The sequence below is a fragment of the Hylobates moloch genome, unplaced genomic scaffold (assembly GCF_009828535.3).
Source record: "Hylobates moloch isolate HMO894 unplaced genomic scaffold, HMol_V3 SCAFFOLD_2, whole genome shotgun sequence".
Classification (NCBI taxonomy): domain Eukaryota; kingdom Metazoa; phylum Chordata; class Mammalia; order Primates; family Hylobatidae; genus Hylobates; species Hylobates moloch.
This window is the reverse complement of record NW_026652277.1, coordinates 168,311,653-168,332,515: the sequence shown is the minus strand read 5'-3', so window position 1 is coordinate 168,332,515 and position 20,863 is coordinate 168,311,653. Positions and strand designations below refer to the sequence as shown.

The 20,863-nt window shown below is 48.6% G+C and overlaps 1 protein-coding gene across 2 annotated transcripts in view; it reads right to left on the bottom strand.

Annotated features, from left to right (window-relative positions):
- SLC22A1 (solute carrier family 22 member 1) overlaps nt 1–20,863 on the bottom strand; it is a 58,253-nt gene that overhangs the window by 34,207 nt on the left and 3,183 nt on the right. For both annotated transcript variants that reach the window (XM_032166010.1, XM_032166021.2), the window contains exons 2-8: nt 17,414–17,517; nt 15,147–15,301; nt 13,439–13,607; nt 11,335–11,449; nt 11,019–11,125; nt 7,816–8,030; nt 4,153–4,261 (exon numbers count right to left, since the gene is read on the bottom strand). In XM_032166010.1, the coding sequence (XP_032021901.1) occupies nt 4,153–4,261; nt 7,816–8,030; nt 11,019–11,125; nt 11,335–11,449; nt 13,439–13,607; nt 15,147–15,301; nt 17,414–17,517 (974 nt within the window). The remainder of the gene's footprint in view (nt 1–4,152; nt 4,262–7,815; nt 8,031–11,018; nt 11,126–11,334; nt 11,450–13,438; nt 13,608–15,146; nt 15,302–17,413; nt 17,518–20,863) is intronic.

Here is a 20,863-nt window from a genome sequence, read left to right as displayed (position 1 = left end):
GTATCTCAAAATAATACAGCTATCTATGACAAACCCACAGCCAATATCAGACTGAATGGGCAAAAACTGGAAGCATTCCCTTTGAAAACTGGCACAAGACAGGGATGCCCTCTCTCACCGCTCCTATTCAACATAGTGCTGGAAGTTCTGGCCAGGGCAATCAGGCAGGAGAAGGAAATAAAGGGTATTCAATTAGGAAAAGAGGAAGTCAAATTGTCCCTGTTTGCAGATGACATGATTTTATATCTAGAAAACCCCATCGTCTCAGCCCAAAATCTCCTTAAGCTGATTGGCAACTTCAGCAAAGTCTCAGGATACAAAATCAATGTACAAAAATCACAAGCATTCATGTACACCAATCACAGACAAACAGAGAGCCAAATCATGAGTGAACTCCCATTCACAATTGCTTCAAAGAGAATCAAATACCTAGGAATCCAACTTACAAGGGATATGAAGGACCTCTTCAAGGAGAACTACAAACCACTGCTCAATGAAATAAAAGAGGATACAAACAAATGGAAGAACATTTCATGCTCATGGGTTGGAAGAATCAATATCGTGAAAATGGCCATACTGCCCAAGGTAATTTATAGATTCAATGCCATCCCCATCAAGCTACCAATGACTTTCTTCACAGAATTGGAAAAAACTACTTTAAAGTTCATATGGAACCAAAGAAGAGCCCTCATCGCCAAGTCAATCCTAAGCCAAAAGAACAAAGCTGGAGGCATCACGCTACCTGACTTCAAACTATACTACAAGGCTACAGTAACCAAAACAGCATGGTACTGGTACCACAACAGAGACATAGATCAATGGAACAGAACAGAGCCCTCAGAAATAATGCTGCATATCTACAACTATCTGATCTTTGACAAACCTGACAAAAACAAGAAATGGGGAAAGGATTCCCTATTTAATAAATGGTGCTGGGAAAACTGGCTAGCCATATGTAGAAAGCTGAACCTGGATCCCTTCCTTACCCCTTATACAAAAATTAATTCAAGATGGATTAAAGACTTACATGCTAGACCTAAAACCATAAAAACCCTAGAAGAAAACCTAGGAAATACCATTCAGGATATAGGCATGGAAAAGGACTTCATGTCTAAAACACCAAAAGCAATGGCAACAAAAGCCAAAATTGACAAATGGGATCTAATTAAACTAAAGAGCTTCTGCACAGCAAAAGAAACTACCATCAGAGTGAACAGGCAACCTACAGAATGGGAGAAAATTTTTGCAACCTACTCATCTGACAAAGGGCTAATATCCAGAATCTACAATGAACTCAAACAAATTTACAAGAAAAAAACAAACAACCCCATCAAAAAGTGGGCGAAGGACATGAACAGACACTTCTCAAAAGAAGACATTTATGCAGCCAAGAAACACATGAAAAAATGCTCATCATCACCGGCCATCAGAGAAATGCAAACCAAAACCACAATGAGATACCATCTCACACCAGTTAGAATGGCCATCATTAAAAAGTCAGGAAACAACAGGTGCTGGAGAGGATGTGGAGAAACAGGAACACTTTTACACTGTTGGTGGGACTGTAAACTAGTTCAACTGTTATGGAAGTCAGTGTGGTGATTCCTCAGGGATCTAGAACTAGAAATACCATTTGACCCAGCCATCCCATTACTGGGTATATACCCAAAGGACTATAAATCATGCTGCTATAAAGACACATGCACACGTATGTTTATTGCGGCACTATTCACAATAGCAAAGACTTGGAACCAACCCACATGTCCAACAATGATAGACTGGATTAAGAAAATGTGGCACATATACACCATGGAATACTATGCAGCCATAAAAAAGGATGAGTTCATGTCCTTTGTAGGGACATGGATGAAACTGGAGAACATCATTCTCAGTAAACTAATGCAAGGACAAAAAACCAAACACCGCATGTTCTCACTCATAGGTGGGAATTGAACAATGAGAACTCATGGACACAGGAAGGGGAACAACACATTCTGGGGACTGTTGTGGGGTGGGGAGAGGGGGGAGGGACAGCATTAGGAGATATACCTAATGCTAAATGATGAGTTAATGGGTGCAGCAAAACAACATGGCACATGGATACATATGTAACAAACCTGCACATTGTGCACATGTACCCTAAATCCTAAAGTATAATAATAAAAAAAAAAGAAAAGATGATCAACATAATTAATCATCAGAGAAATCAAAACCACAATGAGATAACACTTCAAACGCATTAGGATGGCTACTATCAAAAAGACAAACAGAAATTAACAAGTGTTGGTGAGGATGTGGAGGAACTGGAACCCTTGTGAACGTCTGGTGGGAGTGTAAAACAGTGCAGCCATTATGGAAAAAAAATATGGCAGTTCCTTCAAAAAACTAATAATAGAATTACATTATGATCCAGTAATTCCACTTCTGGATATTCCACCCCAAAGAATTAAAAGATATCTTGATTTGGATTTCTCTGATGACCCAGCCATCCCATTACTGGGTTTATACCCAAAGGAGTATAAATCATGCTGCTATAAAGACACATGCACACGTATGTTTATTGCGGCACTATTCACAATAGCAAAGACTTGGAACCAACCCAAATGTCCAACAACAATAGACTGGATTAAGAAAATGTGGCACATATACACCATGGAATACTATGCAGCCATAAAAAATGATGAGTTCGTGTCCTTTGTAGGGACATGGATGAAACTGGAAAACATCATTCTCAGTAAACTATCGCAAGGACAAAAAACCAAACACCGCATGTTCTCACTCATAGGTGGGAATTGAACAATGAGAACTCATGGACACAGGAAGGGGAACATCACATTCCGGGTACTGTTGTGTGGTGGGGGGTGAGGGGGCGGGGACAGCATTAGGAGATATACCTAATGCTAAATGACGAGCTAATGGGTGCAGGAAATCAACATGGCACATGGATACATATGTAACAAACCTGCACATTGTGCACATGTACCCTAAAACCTAAAGTATAATAAAAAAAAAAAAAGATATCTTGAAGAGATATTTGTACATTCATTTCCATAGCAGTATTATTCACAATAGCCAAGAAGTGGAGCATCGGAAGTGTCCATTGACAGATGAATGGATAAACAAAATGTGGTATATATGTACAATGGAATATTACTCAGCCTTTAAAAAGAAGAAAATTTTGGCACATGCTACAACATACATGATCCTTGAGGCCGTTACACTAAGTGATCTAAGCCAGTCATACAAAGACAAATACTATATGATTCCACTTATATGAGGTACTTAAAGTAACCAAACTCATAGAAACAGAAAGTAGACAGGCGACTGTCAGGAGCTGGAGGGTGCAGAGCATAGGGAGTTACTGTTTAATGAGTAGAGTTTCTGTTTTGCGAGATGAAGAGTTCTGGAGCTTGGTTGTATGAAGGTACTTAACACTACTGAACTGTACACTTAAAAGTGGCTAAGATGGTAAATTTCATGTTATGTATATTTTACCACAATTTTGAAAAGTTCCTCAGTTTACAGAACAGCAATGTGCCATAATGGAAAAACCACCGGGTTCCAGGTCAGGAAGATGTGGTCCTTGCCCCAGCCCTGCTTCTTTCTAGCTGTCTGACCCCTACTAAGTCACAGCTTTCTTTCCCTTTCTAAGTCACAGCTTCCTCATATGTAAAATGGGGATGATCATACCCAAGAACAAATTTAAGGGAATCACATGGATGGAAATACTCGCGTGTCACTATACAAATGTCAGCTGTTTAAGAAAATGATGCCCAGAAGTGTCAATGAAATGGCTGATGTTTATACAATCAATTAGTGCCAAGGACAGGGCTACAATACAGGTTTCCCAAGTCCCTGTCCAGTACTCACTTCTCTACACCTTTTGTTCTTGTACTTGTATGTACAGAACAACTTTGACCCCATCCGTCGGCTCACAGGGTCCCCTTTCACATTCTCTGCTGTAATTATGGGTTGACCCTCTCTTGATGCTTAACCCCATCTCTCTGAACGTGATTTCTTAACAATGCCCCTCAATGTCCAAACTGAGCAATGCTTGGGGGCATCTTGAGGAAGCACCTTGGAGATGTCGGTTCCTACTGAGCTGGTGGGTTCACAGCCATTTCACTGGCTACCCCTGTTCCATGCACTCACCTGACGAATGTGGGGTACAGCTCAGCATTCACCAGGCAGATCATCTGTATTGCAATGGTGATTCCCATTCGGCCAACACACATGATTATGATGTTTAACCAGTGCAGGTCTGGAAAGGAAGTACAAAGAAGGTGTGGATGGGGGCTTCGTTTCCTGAGTTACTGCGAAGGGAGTTGGGGAGTTGATGATGACATATTCAAGAAGACTCCATTGTGTGGGGGAAAGAATGGGCTTTTTGAATTTCAGCTTGGTTTCCCGGGCTGTAAAATGGGAATAATGACACCCAGCTTATAGGTCATCATGAGACTTAGAGCTGATGAATGTCAAATGTCTACTGTGACCACAGAATTTTAAAGTTAGCTTTTTATTTATTATATGATAGTATCCATAGCTAGTTCAGTGCGTGAAACACAGAAAGTACTCAATAAACATAATCCCTCTAGTAGCAGTTCTCAAACTAACAAAACAGATTTCTAATCCTCAATTTAATATTTGTTTCCAATACAGTTTTAACCAAAACACCTTTCATAATAGTCTCAGAGGCTGAGAATTAGGGAAGCGAGCCCTTGTTTCACGCTGGCAGGCTGCTATGGGGTTCTTGACCACCTGAAGGCCCAGAAAGCCCTCTCCCTATTGAGAATGATCAAAGAATTTGGCTTCATTGGAAAGAAGCTGAGATCCTTAATAACCACCATCATCTGCTCTGCACGGGTTACCCCCAGCACTGAAATGCAAGTGACCCTGTGACACACCAGCTCACTATAAAGGCCTCTGGGGTCACAGACACAATGTCAGCTTGACCCTTGTCCCCAGGTACTGGCTATTTATGGAAATCTTGTTTCATTTCACTCAGCCAGTGTGAGGGTCCAAATGAGAGTGCCCCTCACCTGTCTCATGGGTGCAACACTGTCTCTCTGCCTCCTGCAGCTCTCAGCCTTGATAGAGAAGCCAAGCTGAGCCTTCTGTTAAGGACCACACCTCATCTAGCTTCTAAAAGATAAAAGGCAAGGAGTTCACTCCAGTGCCTCGAGGGAGGTCCTCATTCACAGGTCTTTAGCCTGGTGATGCTTGACCAGAAGCGAACAGCATCCCTGGCCTCAGAGAACTGAGCATGTCTCCACTCTGCACCACCAGGGCCACTCGTCACAGCAGCCAGAGGGACCCAGTTCAGACTGAAGTCGGGTCAAGTCCACCCCTGCTCAAAGCCACCAGTGGTTTCCTACCACTCTTGGGATAAAGTCCACAGCTGGCTATTTCCCAACTCACTCCCCACCTCACTCCACTGCTCCCCACGAGCTCGCCTGACCCTTGTCCCTAGATCCTGAGCAGTCCCTCCAATGCCACATTATTCTCACCCCAAGGGCCTTGCACGTGTCAGAAAACTCTCCCCAGATTTTTACATGGCTCTTCCCATTTCATTTAGGCCTCTTCAGGCCTCCCGTGCCTGTTGTAGAAAGCACTGACATCCTTCTCTTTTCCCTCTGGAATGTCAGCTCCATGGAGCAGGAACTCTCTCTGCTTTGCTCATGGTTGAGATCCTAGGACCTAGATACCTGCCAGCCATATAGAAGGCCTGGAGATATTTCCTGCTGGATGAATGAATGACTGTCCTAAAATGTGATAAGGACTAAGACAGAGGGCTGAGGGGAGGACAGGAGCTGGGAGGAGGGGGCTGGGGAGGGGACAATGCCTGGGCTCTGTCCAGGTGACAACTGAATGGACTTAGCCCTCAATGGCCCTCCTTCTTGGCACTCAGTGCTGTTAACTTTTTAAAAGTCTGCCCATCCATCACGTCTTATTCAGGATTCCAGAAACAGAGAGATTGGGAAGAAAGTGGGCAAAATCTGTTTCAGATCCATGCTGCCCCTTTTCCTGTGTTTCATGGAGTTTCTCCATGAAAAAAGGGAAAAGAAAACTGAACTTTCTTTCCCCAACCCTTTTTCTTTCCAGCCTGATCTACACGGCCTAGTTCTTGGGCATACAGATTTCTACAGTCTCTACAATACCCTGCACGAAAGCCTACCAAAATGACTCACTAAACCAACAAGTGCAGAGCACATGCAATAAAAACTGAGAACAGAGCAAATCTGCCCTTGTATTTATTTTACAACATATCCAAGAGCAATGAATGTGAAAGGCAATGTATGTATTCAAATTAAAACTGACTGAAGTTAATCTGCTTTGGGTTTAAATGTAGCTTGGTTTATCTTTGATTGTAAGAATTACAGACTAAAGTATACACCCACCGAAACGGCCACTCTTAAAAAGATGAGCCATATCAAGTGTTGGGAGGATCTGGAATAATCAGAGTTCCCATGTGTTCCTGGGACGAGTATAATATGGTCTAACCACTTTGGAAAGCCGTTTGGCAGTGTCTGCTAGAGCTGAACATATGCCTCTCTGGGACCCAGCAAGTGTGCTCACAGACCTGTACCCAAGGGAACTGAAAGCATGTGCCTGCCCAAAGATACATGCAAGGATGATTTTAGTCCCAATAAGTGGCAAACATTGGAAGCAACACAAGTGACAATCAACAGCGGAAGGGATGCAGAGTGTCATATTTATACAATGGAATGCTACACTATAATTTTGTTTGAAGTACCAGCTACACTCTCATGTGACAACATGGGTGGATCTCACAGGTGCAATGATGAATGGCTCATGCCTATAATCCCAACACTTTGAAAGGCTGAGGTGGAAGGACTGCTTGAGCCCAGGAATTTGAGACCAGCTTGGGCAACATGGCAAGACTCCATCTCTAAAAAAAATAAAAACATTAACCGGGCATGGTGGCTCATGCCTGTAGTCCCAGCTACTGAGGAGGCTGAGGCAGGAGGACCCCTTGAGCCCAAGAGTTCAAGGTTGCAGTGAGCTGTGATTGCACCACTGAACTCCAGCCTGAATAACAGGGCAAGATTCTGTCTCAAAACACAAGAACAACAACAATAACAAAAACAGTATATTTGGTCTGGTGCCATCTATATGAAGCTCAAGCACAGACACAATCTGTGGTGACAAAGGGCAGAGGAGTGGTGACCTTGGAGGGGTGGCAGGGGTTGTTGTGAAGGAGCATGAGAGAGGCTTTGGAGAAGCTGGAAAGGTTCCCCATCTTTATGTGGATCATGCTGCCCGGGTGTACACATTTTTACAAACTCATGGAGTCATGCACTTATAGTTTGCTGATTGTTATGTATGTTAAAACTCAATTTTATGTTGTTGTTTTTTGGGTCGCGGTTAATGTCTTTTTTTTTTTTGGAGCTGGAGTTGCACTCTGTCTCCCAAGCCGGAGTGTGCAATCTCGGCTCATTGCAACCTCCGCCTCCTGGGTTCAAGCAGCCTCCCAAGTAGCTGGGATTACAGGCGCCTGCCACCAAGCCTGGCTAATTTTGTATTTTCAGTAGAGATGGGGTTTCACCATGTTGGCCAGGCTGGTCTTGATCTCCTGACCTCAGGTGATCCACCTGCCTCGGCCTCTCAAAGTGCTGGGATTACAGGCATGAGCCACTGTGCACGGCCCCTCAATTTAAAATAAAAAAAAAAACAACAACATCGTAGACAAAGGTAGCACCTCATCTTTGTTCTCATTCCAGAGGCTTATCAAAGAGTTACAACACTTTCCCCACCCTTCGATTGCCTGGGAAATGATGAAAGCAGACAACTCACCAGGTGAGATAAAAATCATGACGAGGCAGGCTGCCCCCGCCAACAGATTTGACACGGCTATGGGGTAGATGCGGCCCACGCGGTCAATGGTGATGAGGGTTATGAAGGCCCCCGGGAATTCCACCAGAGCAGAGTAAAGGAAATCCAGGTAGAGGTTCCCGCTGGTGGCGCCCATGTGCAGAATGAGCCCCTGATAGAGCACAGAGGCGGTGAACCTGAGTCAAGAGGAGGTTTCAAGTCAAAGGCGTGAGTCAGAGACTGATAAAAAAAAAAAAAAAGTCCCTCGCAGATGGAGAAGAGCATGAATCACTGGGTTTAGAATGCCCTAGAGCAGTATGAGAAAAGGGGAGTAAAAATGAGAAAGCGTGTCCTAGAAGGGCCCTGATGATACATTTTTTTCATGATAGATGTGAGAGTATGACTTGTAGGATATGCCCCCAAGTCTCCTGGAGATTGCACGTGATGATGGCTACTGTTCACTGCAGACTTAAATGTCTGGTTCTGCACTGAGCCCTGCACGTGCGTACGTCATCTGACACTCCAACAGGCCTACGAGGAGGTGGGCAGGAGAGGGCAGGAAGTAAGGGGGCAGGTGTTGGACTGCTTTATGAGCTGTGTCACCTTGAGGAAGTTAACTAACCCCTCTGGGCCTCAGTTCCCTCATCTGTAAATGGGATTGTAATAGTACCTCCCACATCTGTCTTGAGTACTCACTGAGTTAGTGTACAAAAGTGCCAGTTATAGTTCCCGGCACACAGTATGCACTCAGGGCACTCAGAAGACTCAGGGCACAACAGACAGAGGCATGAGCTAGGTCTTTCCAACCGCACCATGGCATTCCCGGCCCTTTACTGTGCTGTCCTTAGTGGGCGCTATTGATTCACCTACGCTGTTCCATTCATTGCACACCCCCCTGTCCATATTTGAGAAAATGTAGCAACGTTACAGCATATGGCACACACACCCGAGGGCTAGCTAAATCACTCTCACCTGAGCCAAAATGTAGGGTGCCTCATGTGCCACTTTGGGGGGAAAATACCATTTGGAAGCTAGAAAGCTTTTACAGTCATATTTACATTGTGAGAAGAGATTTGGGTCAATAAGAAATTACTGTCTCATGCCAGCATACAAATTACCTATCGGCTCCAAAACTGAGATGAAAATGGATGTTGCTAAGGAATATATCTCCTCGTTTGATAAAATTTCTCCTAAAGAAGCATTGGGATGCTTTTGTTTCTAGTCCTAAATTATTCCTGATTGGACAAAGGGTCAAGAGAACAAGAAAGAAGGCGCTTGCCTGCAACTCAGGGAGTTGAGATTAGCCTGAGTGCCTCTGTACCATTTAGTCAGTTAAAGACCACAGTCGTATTACTGATAAAGAAACTGGTTTAAGAGAAAGGAACGTGTAACCTTGATTTTCCTGTCAACAAGCCAGTTAACAAATGTGCCGGGCTGCCACCTGTGGGCAGAGCCCATGAATTGCATGTGTGTATTAAAATAACAAAAAAACCACATTGACATTGAACATTTCCTGCATGGATGCTATACCCTCTTCTATGTCGTTTACACATACAATCTCCTTAGTCCTCCCAACATATCTATGAGATAGGTACTATCACTTCTCCCATTACTGAGGGGGAAACTGAGTCACAGAGCGATTAAGGCCCTTTGGAAGGTCACACAGCCAGCACATGGTGGACAGACCTTTCGAGTCTCAGTCATGACAACCAGCAGGACAGTAGAAAAGGGCATCCAGGGACCAATGGCGTGAGACCTTGTGGGCCACAGAAAATGATCTGGCTTTATTCTCAGTGATTAGGAAGCCAGCAGAGGGTAAACAGGGAGAGACAAGGTCTGTTGAGCTCTAAGGGATGCCTTTGCCTTCTTTGTGGAACACCGAGGGGCATGGGTAAAGCCAGCAAGCCACCCAGAAGGCGCCTACAGCAATGCAGGTAAGAGATGCTGCAGAAGTGTCCATGAAACAGCTGACATTTATACAAAGAATTAGTGCCAAGGATAGGGCTACGACCCCAGCAAGGGAACCCAGGGTGCCCACGATGGGAAGCAGCAGGTTCTGAAGGCATTTCCAAGCCAGCTGATGGAACTTGCCAGAGGATTGCAGGTGGGGGTAACACAACAGAAGAGTCAAAAACGCTGCCTTGCGGGGAGTCTTGGGCTGGGGAGGGGAGCTAGACAGCAGAGCAGAGCGGGCACTTATTTCCACTGCAGCGGCCAGTCCCAGCCTCCACGCTGAGTTCAACACTGAGTATCCATGGAAACCCGCCAGGTACACGGGGCTATTTGCAAAGGTTCACGGGCCCAGCATGTGGCTGGGTGCAGGACCCCAACAGCAAACTCGGAGACAGGGAGGGTGAAGGTTGAGGCAGGACAGGACACGGTGAACCTGGACAGATTCTGGGGCACAGTGTTTACTTATTCAACTTTCAGCAAATATTGATTGACGGTCTGCAATATGCCAGGCACTGATTTACTACAAACTCTTTGTTCCAATAAAACCTCACATAGAAGCACAAACCAGTGTGCCTGGGTAGCGGAGCTGCTCCCGCTGAAGGGGTGAGGCCCAGAGTGCAGTTGGGGGGTCCTCACTGTATGCTGAGGGGAAAGCCCTTGTGTGGAGGAGGTGAGCCAGCATCCTCCTTGGGAGCAGGGCAGGGGATTCCTGCTCGTGAGAGCAGCTGGGGGAGCATGCAGACCCCTGGCATGTGCAAAGCACGTGTGGGTGGGTCCACGTGGGTGTGCGTTTTCTAGTCAATAGGTAACAAATGCACAGAGACGCTCAGGTAGGGTCTCTAGGGTGTTTAGATATGAGGAATGGAACTTCCTCCTCGAAAGCTCCAGGAGCTTTCATCCACCTTCTGACGCTGCGTCAAGACTTGGCTATTCCCAGAAGATGAGACCATGTGGAACGGAGGCAGCCCTGATAACCCTTTATCCTATTTCTCTCATCCCACTGGTGATCTCCCGTAGGTAACGAAAGCTCCTTACTAAAATGAAGCCTTTTTCTCATTATTCAATCCCCAAGGGAGAAATAAAAAGAGCTCTTTGACCACTCACAACTATATTAAAATTCTTTTTCCCTTTCTCTTTTTCCACCTGAGTATTCCACTGTCTCTAATCTATAGGCCAGTGTTTGGGCCAGCGCGCTGATTCCCCCTGGAGAAACGCACAGGAACGCCCCTCACCACAGGTACATCAGGATGAAGGTGCGCTTCCTCAGGCGCGGCGTGCGGAACAGGTCTGCAAACGAAGGGCTCAGCTTTTCGGTGACATCCTCTTGGAGAGAGAGCATCTAGGAGGGAGGGAGAGCATCAGCCACACTCACGCTGTCATGAGCAGAGCCACCAGGGAGCCCCTGGGGAGGTGGGCCTTGCCACCACTGTGCTTCACACCCATGACAAGGGGCACAGTTCTGCTCCTTCCCCTGGCAGCCCCAGACGAATCTGCACCAGAACCCAGCCCCAGATTCAGTGATGTGAGATACCCCTTCCTAGATTTCACCTTTAAATCAGCAGGAGGCAACTTCCCATTCTTTTGAGCGATGTGGTCCATTATCTTTATTGCTTCGGTGTTTCTTTTTTGCGATAACAGCCACCGAGGGGACTCTGGCACACACCTGCGGACACCACTCATCACTATCTGGCATTTTCCCCAGTCTGACGTTCAGCCCTGAGCAGGGTGATGCTGTTGCTCAGTGCGGCCTGCCCTCCCCACATTGGTGCTGTAATCCCTCAAGAAGATGAGGACCTGGGGTCACTGTGCGCTAGCCCATGTGGCCCAGATGAGAGTTCTGTGGGCCACTCATACTCCTAGTGTCACCTAAGATTTATAGACCAAAAGGGAGCCATCACTTCCTAAGTAGCCTTCCTTCTGTGCAGCAGGGGTCTGTCTCATCTCTCCTGGGACAGCCTTTGTCCCCCACGGAAAACACTCACAGAGCAGACGCTCCATGTACATTACCCAATGACATCAGGATATCTCCAGGCAATACAAGGGCTGTTGAACACTTCTCAAAATATTTCCCAGACAAAATAAAATGTATTTACTGTCTTTTAAAATCAGATCAACACCATGCTATCTATTTCAAATGGGACGAGGAGGGTACAACTCAAAGACTGGGCCTCTCTGGCATAAGGGTCTTCTGAAAGCTGGCAGGCATTCACTGCCTCACCCTGCCTGAGCATGCAGACTTTGCCTTTCTGCTGGGGAGATCGCTGTTTCACACGGACGAGGCAGGGGGAGGGCAGGCTCCTCAGAACTCCCTGGCCGTTAAGTGTACAACTCTCGTTTGGAGAGACTGGGTTAACTCTCGTGCCACCCACAGATGAGGTCTGCTCTCAGCAAAACTAAGACAAAAGGTGGAGGGATGAGAAATTCCTCTCTGTGGCCCTTTCTGCTATGCCCTCTTCCCTCCACCACAATAAAAACTGACCTGTGAAGTTCTTTGCCCTTCAGACCATGCCAAGCACTCACAGCTAATATGATCAACACCTTGTTTGGACTGATTCTGTTTCATAATGGCTCAGGGTACACAGTCCCTAGAGAACATTGCATTGAGCAGGCCCGTTGTTCCTTCATTCTGTCATTCATTCATTCAATCAAGATCAAATGTCTGCTCTATGGCTAGATGAGAGGTATTTCAGTCTTAATAATAATACCAATAGTACTATAAAAATGAAGAAGTGGGAGAAGAGCAGAGATGACAGCAGAGAGGAAGAGAAGAGGGGGAAGAGGGAGAGGATCAAGAAGATAACAGAGCATCGGACTTCATGCCAGCACCCCTGGGACAGACTCCTGGGGACTCTTGGGAGTGGTAGCCATTGCAGGGGAATTGCCACCTATGGAGCCTTTCCTACCACTGGACGCTGATACAGATTCCCCAAGTCTACTGAGCAACCCTCAGAAAGCTGCCTCCTTCACCTGGGAGTGAGGCTTGGCCTTGTGTTTCTGGAACGTGCACATGCTGAGGCCCTGCGTTTTCCTGGATTTCTGTCCGACTCCTGGCATGGCTCACCTTTATCTGGGGGAAGCAATCTAAAGAGGCTTTGTCTGAGGATACCTCCACATGGAACCAGGGCCGCCTGGTAATAACAGAACAACCTGAACAGTACAAGTGGCGGGAAGCGCTGGCTCCACGCAGCCCCATGCGATATGTGTGTGGGAAACCCCGGGCTCTGTGCAGCCCTAAGCATCATGCGTGTGGGAAACCCCGGGCTCCACTCATCCCTATGCGTCATGCGTGTGGGAAACCTCGGGACCAGCTCATCCCTATGCGGACCAGCTCATCCCTATGCGTCATGCGTGTAGGAAACCCCGGGGTCCACTCATCTCTATGCATCATGCGTGTGGGAAACCCCGGGGTCCGCTCATCTCTATGCGTCATGCGTGTGGGAAACCCCAGGGTCCGCTCATCCCTATGCGTCATGCGTGTGGGAAGCGCCGGGCTCCACGCAGCCCCATGCGTTATGCATGTGGACACCATGGCCTTTGGAAGACGGCCTGTAGGTTCCCCCCACTCCAAGAGGCTGGTCCCTCGAGAGGACAGAAAGTGCAGCCACAAGGGTGGCCGGTGCCCCTTCCCCGTAGGCGGGAGGAAGGGCCTCACCAGTAGTAGAGCAGGAAGAGGAAGGTGGGCAGGGAGACTGCCAGCTGCAGCCAGCGCCAGTGAGGCAGGGCGTAGGCCAGCCCGGTAAGCGCCACCAGCCCCGCCGTGAAGGCCATCTGGTACATGATCGCCACCGTTCTTCTGGAGCTCGAGCCAACAAATTCTGTGACTGAAACAGGAGGTGTGGACGTTATGCGGGTTCCTCGCAGGAGCACAGGGGCCCGACGCCGTGCGTTCAGAAGCTCTGGGCCCCAGTCCGGCTTGTCTCCCCGTGGGAAGCTCCCACCCGGCCTTGCCCAGCCCCACCTGCTGCCAGGCTTCTCTCTTGTGTGTCTCCCATTTCTCCTTCCCCCAAACCACAGCCACACTCACACCTCCCCTTCTCCCTGGGTCCCCGCACCCACCAAACCAAGGCCCCAGAGACCCACCAGGCTGCTTCGCTCTCTGGCTTTTCCCTGACTGTCCCTTTCCTCGTCTGCTCTTTTCCCATCTGCACTCCCCTCTGCCTGCTTCAGGACTCAGTCCTCTGGCCTCACCGCCCCAACGCCTTCCTCGAGAAGCTCCAGACTCAGCTGGAATATTTGTCAGGACCCCAGGGGTGTTCATTCATTTAGCAAATATCTTTGAGTGCCTACTGGGGACCTGGCACTGTTCAGGGTGTCTGGGGCACATCATGAGCACAGGAGGTGGAGTCCTGCCCTCGGAGGCCTCATTTGGCAGACGATCCACATCACAGATAAGAGAATGCAAACCTGTGTTAGAGCGTGATACGTGTTAGGGGAACAAAAATGAAAAGGGGAAAAGGAAATCAGGGGAGTCGTGAATGGAGGGGCTGCAGGTGGTGTCCATGGCTGTGGCCCCGGGTCAGACCCCCTAACCATGTGTGGGACGGTGCCTAGCAGCAGAGGCTGTCACCGGCTCCACACGCATGGGGCTGAGGCAGCTCAGCTTCACCAGCTGCTCACGGCTTCTCAAGGCAAGAACGTGGATCCTCTTGGCCCTAGTGAATTAGTTCTCAGAATGCCAAGTGATAGCACCTTGTTTTCAAAGATGATAAGACATGGCTATTTTTCTCCCCTACAAATGAGTAACAGTGTGGCTCATCCTCACTGCTGTCTGCCACGCCCTGGCCTGGGGAAGTACAGGCGACTCGTAGGCTGCATGCCTCCCGGAAAGGGTTTTTTGTTTTGAATTCTTAACCTTCGTAGAATATTTGAAAGGGAAAAAAAGGCTGATAGGTAAAACTCCTCATGTTGGTTTATACTTCAACTTTTTCAAAATCCTGATTTTCACAGTCCTTATTTTATTTGCTCCTGTTTTCTCTCCTAATTCTTGAGTGCCATTCAAGCCCGTCGAGTTTGCTGTATTTATTTTAAGGAGTTGCTGGTTCTTTCTTATGTAAGATGCTAGAATATTCTCTCACTTGTCTCCTCTTCTGCACCCCCTCCTGACTGCTGTGAGCACATCAGCATAGAGTCTTTTTGTTCCCCAAATAGATAAGTTGATTAATAGATCACTAATCTAAGTGATAATTTAAGTGTCTCAGACACAAAAAGAGAGGAGGCCATTCTAGCCCATGTCCTGCCCTAGTCACATAACAACAAGGAACTGGTGCCCCGCAAGCTCCCTGACCCCACAAACAACCCCCACCCACATTAGGCCCGTCCCATTCTACCCCAAGACCTGGCCTCATCCCCATGATAATTACTTAGGGTGTAGCCGGCCATCCAGTTGCCCTTGCTGACCAGGCCCTGCAGCAGGCGGAAGAGCAGCATTGACGTGTAGTTGGGCGCGAAGGCCATGAGCACGCCTGACACAGCGTTGACCAGCACGGTGCCCAGGAGACACAGCTTACGGCCAAACCTTCAGAGATGAGGAGACATGGAGGGCAGGTGGGAGAGGTTGAAATCTGGGGTCAGACATGCATGGTGGGATGCCAAGGGTCACAGTCGGAGGCCACCACACCACTGCCCTGGGAGACTGCAGGGTCTATCAGGACGGCAGTGCCCAGTGCACCGCCCAGCCTGCTCATCTGTCCCAACAAGCTCTACAGCCCTTCCGGGTCTGAAGGGGAGTCTGAGCACTCCCAGCAGCATCACAGCTCAGCCGGGCAATGCCCGCAGCCCCTCTCCAGTTCTCATGCCTGTCCCCTCGCCTTATCTTCGTATTTAGCAGATGGCATCATTATTATCGCCACTGGTCAGGCTGCGCCCAAACCAGGCTTCCTTCCTCCCATAGTCTTATCAACCATCACGGAAGCTTTTCAGTGCCATATTCAGCTCTGATAGTGTAGCCATACAGGGCTGTTTCTCTTCTCCTTTTTCCGGGAATGAAATGGACAAATGACTCACTAGGATTGCACTGTTCCCACCCAATCTTTTTGACCACACCCCACATTCTCCAAGAGCCAAGGAAAGAAGCCAAGGGCAGACCATGCAGTGTGCCCACCCACCCACGCTCCCCACCCACCTGCCAAGCCCGTCCCCTCTGCCACCCCCATCTTCCTCCACTAGGCCACTTCACTTGTCTACCTTGTGTCCCCTGGCCTCAGACCTCTACCCCGCCTCAGGACGGCCCCAAACCGGCCAGTAAACCCTAGCCCTTTATGAAAACACAGGAACTTCTGCCAGAACCCACGTCTTCTAACCAGGGATGCTCAGCCCCAGCGGCGGCACCTGGCTTCGTCCCCTCTCCCTGTCTCCTGCAGCGGCATCTGGGTCTGTCTCCTCTCCCTGTCTCCTGGGGCAGTGCCTGGCTCTGTCCTCTCTCCCTGTCTCCCGCAGCAGCACCTGGCTCTGTCCGCAGCAGCACCTGGCTCTGTCCCCTCTCCATGTCTCCTGCAGTGGCACCTGGCTCTGTCCCCTCTCCATGTCTCCTGCGGTGGCACCTGGCTCTGTCCCCTCTCCATGTCTCCTGCAGTGGCACCTGGCTCTGTCCCCTCTCCATGTCTCCTGTGGTGGCACCTGGCTGTCTGTCCCCTCTCCCTGTCTCCTGGGGCAGCACCTGGCTCTGTCCCCTCTCCCTGTCTCTTGCAGCAGCACCTGGCTCTCTGTCCCTTCTGTCTCCACCTCTGAGCTAGACCAGACCCCCAGCCAAGCCTGGGTTCCCTGGCCCCTCTCTTCTTCCTGCATCCCCGACTCCCTCCCCTATCATCGTCCTCATCCTGGACCCTCCCCACGCTGTTTTAAAGAGTTGTTCACACAGCTCCACTCTCCTGCCCTCCGGTTTTCTCCAACCACCCTGTCCTGGGTGCCGGGCCCCCCACAGCAGATTCTGACCACTCCTCCTCGGGGTCTCCTGGTGCATTTCCACAAGCGCCCTGGAGAACAGCTGTCCTTCGATCTCGCTGCCATTTTTCCTGTCTCCTTTTCCAGGGCACTTTCCCTGCCTACCTTTCTGCATTGCAGTTCTCTCTCGACACCCTCTTCCATCACATCCTGATATGCTGCACAGCCTTAAATACCAACTACTGGTGACAAACCCCCAATATTGAACTCCAGCCCAGACCCCTTTCCAGAGCTCACTCACATACCCAAGTGGCTCCTTGGCATCTCTTCATAGATGTCTCAGGCCGTGCAACACATGTCCAAACCTAACATCTCTAAGAGCTCTAGTCTCCTCCATAACCCCTCCCCTATCAACCGCTGCAACAAAATCCCTTCCTAACCCTCTGCCTCCCATCTCAAAATGGCCTCACGACCAGGCACCTGCTGGAAGCATCAATCTTGACTGTGTCCCCGCTTTCTCTCAGCCCGCCAACTGTACAATCTGCATGCAGCTTGGACTCTGAAACACACCTCAAATCTCTCCACTGCTCCCCTGGCAGCCCCACCGTAGCCCAAAGCAGGCGCCACTGTGTCTTGTCTCCAGCGACTTCTGCAGTTAATTCCAACTGGTCATGTTCTCCACCACTGTCCCTTAGAATCTGTTCTCATGGCATTCGGGGGAGGCTTACCTGGACTGGCCTTTACATACCTGTCTGCAACGTAGCCAATGCCCAGAGAGCCAAAGAAGAAGCCCGCATTCAAACAGGACTGAAAGAGGTCCAGCTTCCAGGAGTCAGCACACACCAGGTTGAACTGCCAGTCACACCACGGCAGGAGGAGGACCAAAAACACAGAACCATGTGTGAGTCAGGACTACACCCTTCCATCCTCTCTTCAGCAAAGCAAATGCATTTCATCAAACTCGGTATCCCCGGGCTGTTTCACAGAGTCTTCTCCTACTACATTTTCATAAGACAAATTCAAAGTTTCTGATGAATCACTCAGCAAATATCAAATGCGACTGACCCTTGAACAACATGGGTTTGAACTGCGCGGGTCCATTTATAGATTTTTTTTTTTTTCAATAAAAGTTACACCGAGGGTGCCTGTCTCTTCTTCTACCTCTTCCACCTTTTCTGCCTCTGCCCTCCAGGACAGCAAGACCAAGCCTTCTTTTCCTCCTCCTCCTTAGCCAACTCCACATGAAGACGATGAGGGTGAAAACCTTGATGATGATTCCCTTCCACTTCGTGATGTTTTTCCACTTCCTTATGTTTTTCTTAACATTTTCTTTTCTCTAGCTTACTTTATTGTAATAATAAGTGTATAATACATATAACATACAAAATATGTGTTCATTGGCTGTTTATGTGATTGGCAAAGCTTCCTTCCAGTCAATAGTAAGCTATTAGTTGTTAAGTTTCTTGAGATAGACTGTGCCTTAGGGTCACATGTGGGTGGGACCGAGGGTTAGGAGGACATTAGAGGCTCCCATGCACCAAAAGCCAAGGGAGGGAAGATATCAAGGTGGAGGGGACGGAGGAAAAGACAGGCATGGGTTGCTGGGAAGGGCTTGTTTTCTTTGGGTTTTTGGAGAAGGCAGATGTTCCCTGCATTTAGAGGCCTTGGGGAAGAAAACCAGGAAGGGAGGGACATCCAAGAGTCCTACCTCCCGTAGCACAGAGTACGGTGACGCTGGCACATGCCTAGACATGGTAGAGGCTAGAGGGCAGAAGAATGGCCCCTTCCTCTTTAGAGCTGAGACAGGCAGAAAGAGTGGACTCTGGGGAGAACAGAGGGTGTTGGGTGGGGGCCTCTCAACCCCTTCAGTTCCTGGTACAGCCCCTCCTGGGTGGTGGACACATCCTTCCTTCCTGCCCCCGTCCCTCCGCACTGCTCTGTCTGCATCAGGTCCATGGCTACCCTAATCAGAACACTGTTGAGTGTGATGGCAGCGAGTCACTTCACAGCCCTGGGCCTCAGTTTCCCTGTCTGAAACGTGTGTTGTACCCATTCCATCACACCCATAGGGCTGCTTTGTGCATTGGAGGGGAGAAATCATGTGCAAATAGCTTTAATAAATAATAAACCCTTTTATTTTAGAAACAGGTTTTATTACGCCCACTTCCAACTCTCAAATCTCTAAAGTTGCCAGTTTGAGCCATGCCATGCCCCGATCCTGGGGTCAAACATTCAGAACTGGCTTTGTGCAGTGGCTTACACCTTAATCCCAGCACTTTGGGAGTCTGAGGCAGGAAGATCGCCTGAGCCCAGGAGCTTGAGACCAGGCTGGGGCAACAGAGCGAGGCCTCATCTCTATAAAATATTAAAAAATTAGTCAGACATGGTACCATGTGCCTGTAGTCCTAGCTACTTGGGAGGCTGAGTTGGGAAGATCAATTGAGCCCAGGAGGTTGAGGCTGCAGTGAGCTGTGTTCAAGCCACTGCACTCTAGTCTGGATGACAGTGTGAGACCCCGTCTCAAAAATCAAACAATATTCAAAGCTTCAAGGACTCAACTCAGCCAGCCTGGGTTCTGTCTGATGGACTGACTAGTTCCTTGACATGAGCACTTTTTTTTTTCCTGAAATATAGGTTAAACTCTGTGTTACCACTTGAATTTCAGAAACAAATACAAGCCTCTCCTAGTAACTGCCTTCTGCCCAGACCCCAGTGTCTGCTCCTATGGGTGGTACAGCTCCGGGGCGTGTGACAGCTACTGCTCAGTGTCACTCTCATGTTTTCTGCCAGTCCCAATGTTGATTTCCTCTAAAACTCAGCTTAAAACACAACTTCTCCATGGAGCGCCTCCCAGATCACCCACCCGACGTATAACTCATTTTGGCTGTGGTTCTTTTCCTGCCTGCCATGTGCTCTGCCATTAGAATACACATGGACACGTCCTTATCTGGCTTTCCCAGGGTTTGTGTCTCCAACTGCCCAACTCTCTCTTTGCAGCCTCACCCGTGGTCTGCTGTACAGGATTTCACTCAAGTTGCAGGGGTCAGGGAAAGATGTGGAATTATTACCTGGGGCCTTGGATTATTCCCTTTTCAGACATTGTTTGTCTGGTTTTTATTATAATCTTTGCAAGTTGGTGTCTCTGTAAAGATGTGCCTGCCACCTTCCTGAAACACCCTGTTGCCATCATGCTCCAGGACTGTGTATGGAGCCAGCGAGCTCCTGGAGCTGGAGTGCATCCCACCTTCCAACACCTCATCCACACAGAGAACTGACTCTGCCCCCAGGCTACCCTGAGGATCAGTTTCTAGAGCCACCTGCAAAGCTTGTAAACCTGCCATGCTTCCTCTACTACCAAATGCCAGCCCAACCATGAGTACCCTGACACATTTGTGCACCTTGAGAAGATAGGCTGGGCCCTGGGCTGCATAAAGGTAGGGACGGGATGGAGGATGGGAATCTCCTAGGCCCACTCGCTGCTCCTGCAAGGACTTCACCAGGGCCGAGGCAGCTCTTTCCAGCACAATTATAAAGCAACCTACTGCTTATAATACAGGGTCCTGGTGAAGCCACAGATTCCCTGCAGATTCTGCCTCAGTGGGTCCCGAATAGGAATCCAGGTGATCCTGAGATCAGCCAAGTTTGGGAAACACTAATGTAACTACCTCTGTCTCCCTTGGCCTGAGACCACTTTCCCTTGCTCAGCATTCACGGCTGGTGGAAGACACCTGGCCTGGTGTGGGCGCTGTGGCTAAAACCAAGACTGACAGAGGAGATCCTCTTGTTGGGAGAGTCAAAAGCCAGGAAAATGCCCACATTCCTCCCCCAGTGGACCTCATGATCTTAGCACCTAGCCTTGGGGTGGGAGTTAAACTTGGTGTTCAAACAAATTAGCTCATCTTCCCTCCTAAAGCAAGTTCCAATGTCCAAGGCAATGCTAGGTTAAAAATTAGTTCTGCAGAAATGATTAGCTAACGTTGATTCCCCAACAATAATTTTCAGTTTTGGAGGAGGAGCTGGGGTCAAGAAGTTGGGATTAAAGTGGGAGACAATTCCTACCCAGGAGCCAGTTTCTATCACCCTCCCCCCTACCCCCAGGCTTCCAACCACCTTGGAAAATCTTCACATGAATCCCACCACCCTCCCAACTCACCATGGCCCCAAAAGAACATGGAGTGCTTAGTGTGGGGTTGCCAGG